This window comes from Peromyscus leucopus, chromosome 8b (genome assembly GCF_004664715.2).
Source record: "Peromyscus leucopus breed LL Stock chromosome 8b, UCI_PerLeu_2.1, whole genome shotgun sequence".
NCBI classification, from domain to species: Eukaryota; Metazoa; Chordata; class Mammalia; order Rodentia; family Cricetidae; genus Peromyscus; species Peromyscus leucopus.
In genome coordinates this window covers 52,481,738-52,488,281 of record NC_051086.1, presented here as the reverse complement: position 1 = coordinate 52,488,281, position 6,544 = coordinate 52,481,738, and the positions used below count along the sequence as shown (strand labels likewise).

Below are 6,544 nucleotides of genomic sequence, written 5' to 3'. Positions count from 1 at the left end.
GTGTGGGGGGCGTGGGCCGCGGGATGCGACGCCCGCTCCGACTGAGCTCCAGCTCCGGTTTTTCCCTCCACCATGCTCTCCCCCTCCCCGCCTCTCCTTTAACTCCCCCCTCCTGGGCTCGGGACTGGTTTCCTCCCTTAGCCTGCTGCCTTCAATCCCGGCGAGGCTGGGGCTCCGGCTCGGTGTCCCCTTCCTCGCTGCCTTGTCCGGCACCCCATGCCGCCGCCCCCGCCCGGTCCTCGGCTCCCCATGCCCCCCACGTAGCCGGGCGCACAAATCCCGAGGTGCTGGCGCGTGGGCCGGGGGCGCGTAGGGCGCCTGCAGACGGCCCCTGCAAGGGTTCTTGTGGAGCTGAGCGCTCTGGAGCCGGGGCGCAGGCACAGCAGAAAAGAGGGTCCTTGTGGGAGCTGGGGGTGATTAGCCACCCACCAGGGTGACTGGGGCTCCACAGCGTGGTAGCCACCCCTGGGGGGTGAGAGACTTTGGGGGAGTTGGTGCCCCGCCCCCAGGCCTTGGTAGGGTCATGGGGGCCCCCCATTTTGGGCCAGGGGGTGTGCAAGTCGGGGCCCTACTGCTGCTGGGTTTTGCGGGGCTGGTGTCTGGACTCAGCCTGGAGCCTGTCTACTGGAACTCGGCGAATAAGAGGTGAGTAGCCTGGGACTGGGGAGAGTGGCCTGGGACTGGGGAGACTCCAGTCCCGTGGGTAAGGGATATGGAAGCTTGGAGACTTCAGGGTTTGGGTTGCCAGCTGGGAGGAGGCTGGCGAAAGGGTGCTGTAGCACTGAGGTGAGGTGACAGGTTCCAAGACAGCAATGATCTTAGGACCCAGACTCTGAGTCTCACAGAGCTGGATGTGGGTGGTGATGCCATGTGTCAGGAGTTTGGAGACATTAAAGGGGCAAAGATAAAAAGTTCACGGGCGGCGAGAGGGCAGTGGAGCGACTATCTGGATCTGTAGGAGACCTGTGTCGTCTGGGTTGAAGGGAGCCTGGTTAATGTCAGCTCTCAGGAGAGAGGTGCTGACCAGGTTGGCTGAGGCACCCCGGGATGCCTGGCTCCCAGGAGGCACTCGGTGTTGAGATGAGAGCAAGTGGGTTGGTTCAGTGTGGGGCTTAGGAACAGCTCACCATCCCAACTTGTGTTCCCAGACCCAGGACTAGGGAACCTGTGGCCGCACAACTTGTCAGCTAGAATATCTTCCCGTCTCCCTGGCTTGGCGGCTTCTTTCTAGCGTGAGCCCCAAGCCCCTCCAGCCTCTCCCTTCTTCTTCTTGCCTCTGGAGTCCTGCGGATACCATTGCCCTCTTCTCCTCTCTTGGCCGCAAACTCTCCCATCAGGGACTCTTCCCTGGCATGCTGGCTTTGGGCTGAAAAGAAGCCAAGGGTCAGTCACACAGGGCAGATGGCACCTATGGGAGGTCATCTAAGTGATTCGCCTCCATGGCATTTTCTGTTACCACCAGCCCAAGAGTTCTGTGTTTCAGAGACTTGCTACTTCCCTGGGGAGGCTGTGAGAGGTTGTGGGAGGCAGGGGACCCCAGTTCACCAGGTACTCGGTCTTAATGCTAGCTCTGCCGTGTGTCGCTGTGTAGCCTTAGGCACGTCACTTAACCTCTCTGAGTTTGTGTCTTCAGTCCTGACAGCTGTTATGAGGATTGGAGGCAAGGTATTTGGACGTATTGTATGCTCATGAAGGGAGAGGTAGGATTGTTTTTGTTTTTTGCTTTCTGGCCTCCCTGTCCTGTCCCAGTCCTGGTACCCTCTCTCTCCAGTCTCTCTGTAGGGATAATCTCAGGCTCCCCCACCTGCCAGCAACTCCTGGCTGCAGGTTTGAGTAGCAGGTGTAGCTTGAGGCTATACATTGGGCTATCCTGATAGGGTTGAGAAAAGGCATTAGGGTGTTCTGAGACTCTTTCGGATGTTGGGTGGGAGCTGGTCATTTGGAGTCTGGAAAGATGCTGAGCAACAGTCCCCTGAGGCTCAGTTCCTCCTATGGATGCATGCACGGGCAGGGCTTGCAGTAGCAGGCAAGTTGCGGCTGTGCTGGGCCCATGGGTCCCCTGGCTTCCTGGCCAAGGATGCATCCTGGGCTCTGTCATCTGTGGCTGCAGAAGTCAACTACTTCAACTCAAAGCAGGAGAGCACTTTCCTCAGAAAGTTTAAGCCCCAAGGCGGGACGCAGGAAGGAGAGTGATCTGGGTGGTCTGGTCGGCCCCTGTGCATTGGTTCGCATCAGCACCCCCCACCCCCCGTTTTGATCAGAACCAAACTAGCACTTTATGTCTCATTAACTGGCTAACCTGGGAAACTGGTCCAGATCCCCTCCCAACCCCACAACCTCTACCTCGCCCCCCCCCGGCCCCCCATTGCCCTGAAATTCAGTGGTGGCCTGGAGGAGGGGGAGGTTCTACCCCCATGGTTGACTGCCATGGAATAGTGAAATCACCTGGGAGGGGTGGGCTGTGTGGTTCCAGAGAGGCCAGCTCCTTGGTAACTGGCATCCCGTTGCCATGGCAACGGCACCAGTGATGGAGCGGGAGATGGCAGTGTGCATGTGGTGAGGGCGGGCTGAAGAGTGCATTTGGGCACACCAAGGGGCAGGAGACCTCTGAGCCTGGCCTCCTGCTGCTTCTGATGTGGGCTAGTGCAGCCCTTGGTGCCCGCGCTTCCTGAACGCGGGACTCAGACAAAGGCAATGGGTGGGGGCTGAGAATTGCTGTCCTGGAGGGTTGGGAGCGAGCGAGTGAGGGGAAGCTCTGGGCACCACACCCCTGACATTTCTCCCTCGTCTACTTTGTCTTCCCTGTAGGTTCCAGGCAGAGGGTGGTTACGTTCTTTACCCTCAGATCGGGGACCGGCTAGATCTACTCTGCCCCCGGGCCCGGCCTCCTGGCCCCCACTCCTCTCCCAGTTATGAATTCTACAAGCTGTACCTGGTAGGAGGTGCCCAGGGTCGGCGCTGTGAGGCACCCCCTGCTCCAAACCTGCTTCTCACATGCGACCGGCCAGACCTGGACCTCCGCTTCACCATCAAGTTCCAAGAATACAGCCCTAACCTCTGGGGCCACGAGTTCCGGTCCCACCACGACTACTACATAATTGGTACTGCCAGGCAGGGGGCAGGGGCAGGGGAGAGTCCCTGGGATGGAGGAGGGCGAGGAAGGGGGGACCATTGGACTCCACCTCTGTGCCTTCAGTAGTGTTCCCCCAGGGCACGGGGACAGGAAGGGCTAGACCTGGAGTGCTGACTTGTTCCGCGTCCTTGTTTCCAGCCACGTCCGATGGCACCCGGGAAGGCCTGGAGAGCTTGCAGGGAGGCGTGTGCTTAACCAGAGGCATGAGGGTGCTTCTACGAGTGGGCCAAAGTGAGTGGGGCCGGGGGACTCCTGCTAGGAGCTGAGGGAGATTGAGGTCGTACCTGCAGGCCAGGGGCCGTGGTCTCAGCCCCTCTCTTTTGTGTCTCCCCTGCCTTCAGGTCCCCGAGGAGGAGCTGTACCCCGAAAACCTGTGTCTGAAATGCCCATGGAGAGAGACCGAGGGGCAGCTCACAGCCTGGAGCCGGGGAAGGACAGCCTACCAGGTAGGGACCAGGGGCCTCCTGCCTCCTCTCCTCTCAGACCCCAGCTGCCCCGCTGTCACCCCCCTTCCGCCCTCCCTCTCCCGTTTTGGGGGCGGCGATACAGGAAAGAGGAGAGAGGATGGGAGGGTGGGAGGGAAGTGGAAGCCAAATGAGGAAAAGACTCAATTAGAACTAATTAGCCAAGTCAGTGCTTCAATCAGCGCTGTCAGAGAAGTGGGGGGGGGGACTATATGGCAGCAGCGAGCTGTAGGCTGGACACCTGGATCTTGATCTGGGCCCTGGGGGGGGAGGGTATGTGGGATACGCTAAAGGGCTTGGGCACCGCTGGGGAAGCCCATCGTGGGGGACGCCCCCAGGGCTGGGTGCATCCAAATATCCAGATGGTTCCTTCAGCCCCTCCCCCTCTTTCCTCCCTCACCCCTTCCCTGCCAGGTGACCCCAACAGCAATGCAACCTCCCGGGGTGCTGAAGGCCCCCTGCCCCCTCCCAGCATGCCCGCGGTGGCTGGGGCAGCAGGGGGGCTGGCGCTGCTCTTGCTGGGCGTGGCAGGGGCTGGGGGCGCCATGTGTTGGCGGAGACGGCGGGCCAAGCCTTCGGAGAGTCGCCACCCTGGTCCTGGCTCCTTTGGGCGGGGAGGAGGGTCTCTGGGCCTGGGTGGTGGAGGGGGGATGGGGCCTCGGGAGGCTGAGCCTGGGGAGCTAGGGATAGCCCTGCGGGGTGGTGGGGCCGCAGATCCCCCCTTCTGCCCCCACTATGAGAAGGTGAGCGGTGACTATGGGCACCCTGTGTACATTGTGCAGGACGGCCCTCCTCAGAGCCCTCCCAACATCTACTACAAGGTATGAGGGCTCCCCGCTCCTGGCTCTCCTCGATCCAGCCCTCCGTGGGGTGCTCCTCCAGTTTAATTCACGGGATGAGGGGCACCTGCGCCATGACCTTGGCCCCCTTTGCCCCACCAGCTCCTTGGCTCCTGGCTATAGCCCTCGTCTGCAGTTTTAGGATCCCTTAAGACTTGACTCCACCTCTTCCTGCCCCCTCCCCCCCCCTTGTATGGCTGTGGGCACCCCTCTGATCTCTGCCTCTTGGGGAAGGGGGCTCAGGCTCAGCCTCCTTTAACCACGACACAGGTGTCCTGTTCCCTCGCCCACCCAGAGTAGGGGTGGGGACAGTCTGTCTTTTGGTTGGCACCTCTTTCTGCCTCTCACAGTTTTTCTCTTTCTCTATCTCTCATTCTCTCTCTCCTGTCTCTAGGTCTGTTCTCTCCCTCTTCCCTACATCCTCCTCCTTACATCTCCATCTCCTTTACCCCTCTTGGCTTCTTGTCCTGTGCTTCTCACACGTGGTGTCCTGGGTTGGGGCATCAAAGCGTCTCTCCCCTCGGCTCTTGGCCCTTCCCAACTTTTCATATATCAACTGCTCCCCTCGGTCCGCCCAAAACGGGGGCTTTTGGGGGAAGATTCTGGCTCCGGGCACAGGGCCTCGTTCCCTACCCTCCTGTGTACTTACTCCAGCCATTTGGGGTGGTTGGGTGACAACCACTACCATGAGAAGAAGTGTCCCTGTTGTGTCCAGTGGCTGATAGCAAGATGCGAACCAGTGGGGACTTGATGGACTTGATCTGACGCCCGGTGGGCATCAGATGGGAAGTGACTCGCTCCAGACAAGAAGTGACCAGGCCTGGACAGAAATGGCCTGGAAGGTGGCAGAGGAGTGCAGCAGGAACTGGAAGTGCCTTCGTCCAGGACAGGAAGTCGCACTCCTGAAATAGGAAGTGGTCTGGCTGGAATTCCAAGTGGCTTAGTCTGGGGAGGTTGTGGGGGTGGGCGTGGGGGCATGGGAAGTGGATGGTTCTTACCCTGTGGAGAAAAGGGCAGGAGGAACTTCCTGTTTCGGGAGGAAGCTGGAACTTACCACTGTGAGAGGACAGATGTGGACTGAGGATTTTCTGAGTATTCAGTGGCGCTTCCCAGGACCTGCCCTCCCTTGTGCTCTGTGCGGTTTTTAGGACAGCTAAGATGACTGCCACCGGCCGTGGCAGGCCCAGTTTGTCGTGTTCTCCCCTTCCTGTATCCCAGTATAATCTCTGTTGATCAACAGGACCACCCCAAGAACCCACATGTTCTCCCCAGTGACCGGACGGCTGTCTCGTTCCTGCCTCCCTCCCTTCAAACCCAAGACAGCACCCATCTTAGTGACCAAGAGGTGGTCTGCTGGCTGGTCTAGCTGATGGCAGTTATTAGCACTGGTTGCTGTTTCCATAGTGACAAGCCTATAATACCTCTTCCCGCTCTTTAGTGCACAATGGGCTTCTGCCTCAGTTTCCTCCCAGCTCAGTTTTATTAGATCAAAGCTGCCCTTAGGCACCAAGTCGGCCACCTCAGTCACCAACCAAAATGGTTGCTTTGTCCGCCAGAGGTCAATGCGTCTCTCTGGCGCTGTAGTTCCCAGCTCCTTCCAGGGAACAGGAAGTTGATATTGCCATGGGGGAGGTGGCGGGGTATGGCCGTCACCTCAATAGTTTTACTGTAAAAGGGAAATTTGAACAACAGAAAACAGGAAAAAAAATAATAAAAAACTTTAAAAGTTGATGAGAAGGCTGGAGAGTGATTGGACATGAGTCTGGGAGTCAGAATGGCTTTCAAGCTTTCGGTCAGCAGAGGGTTGGTCACTTGGAACCGAGGGGCCTGGGGAACGAACACTGGTTGGAGTGGTGAAGCGGACTGGAGAGGGAATCATGGCTTCAGAAGGCTGAGGGAGGCAACCACCTGGAGAGAGGCCATGCTGGCACACTCACTGATGGGTGCCCATACTGTTCACACGTGGGGGGGCGTGAGCATCACGCTAAAGCCGAGCACCTGGGAGAGAGCACAAGTCACCGTTGGCGTCAGTCACTGTGGTAAAAATGGTCCTGTGAAGATCTGTTTCCTGCACCCCTCCCCAAGGTACCTCTGACTTGGGGTGTTTT

The 6,544-nt window shown here is 58.9% G+C and overlaps 1 protein-coding gene across 3 annotated transcripts; it reads left to right on the top strand.

Moving 5' to 3' along the window:
* Efnb3 (ephrin B3) lies at positions 1-6,167 on the top strand. 3 transcript variants are annotated; one of them, XM_028869445.2, is made up of 5 exons: positions 1-645; positions 2,809-3,101; positions 3,272-3,364; positions 3,475-3,579; positions 4,012-6,167. In XM_028869445.2, the coding sequence occupies exons 1-5, from the start codon at positions 524-526 to the stop codon at positions 4,422-4,424; spliced, it is 1,026 nt and encodes a 341-aa protein (XP_028725278.1). In that variant the 5' UTR covers positions 1-523; the 3' UTR covers positions 4,425-6,167. The 3 variants fall into 3 exon arrangements, with proteins under 3 accessions (XP_028725278.1, XP_028725279.1, XP_037056654.1); XM_028869446.2 differs by having other exon boundaries at positions 4-645; positions 4,831-5,330; XM_037200759.1 differs by having other exon boundaries at positions 4-645; positions 4,380-4,925.
* The last annotated feature ends 377 nt before the right edge of the window (positions 6,168-6,544 follow it).

Coding starts and splice junctions, on each gene's coding strand:
- Efnb3 (XM_028869445.2), top strand. CDS start 524: ATGGGGGCCCCCCATTTTGGGCCAGGGGGTGTGCAAGTCGGGGCCCTA. Junction 3,102..3,271: donor CCACGACTACTACATAATTG/GTACTGCCAGGC, acceptor CCTTGTTTCCAG/CCACGTCCGATGGCACCCGG. Junction 3,365..3,474: donor GCTTCTACGAGTGGGCCAAA/GTGAGTGGGGCC, acceptor CCCTGCCTTCAG/GTCCCCGAGGAGGAGCTGTA.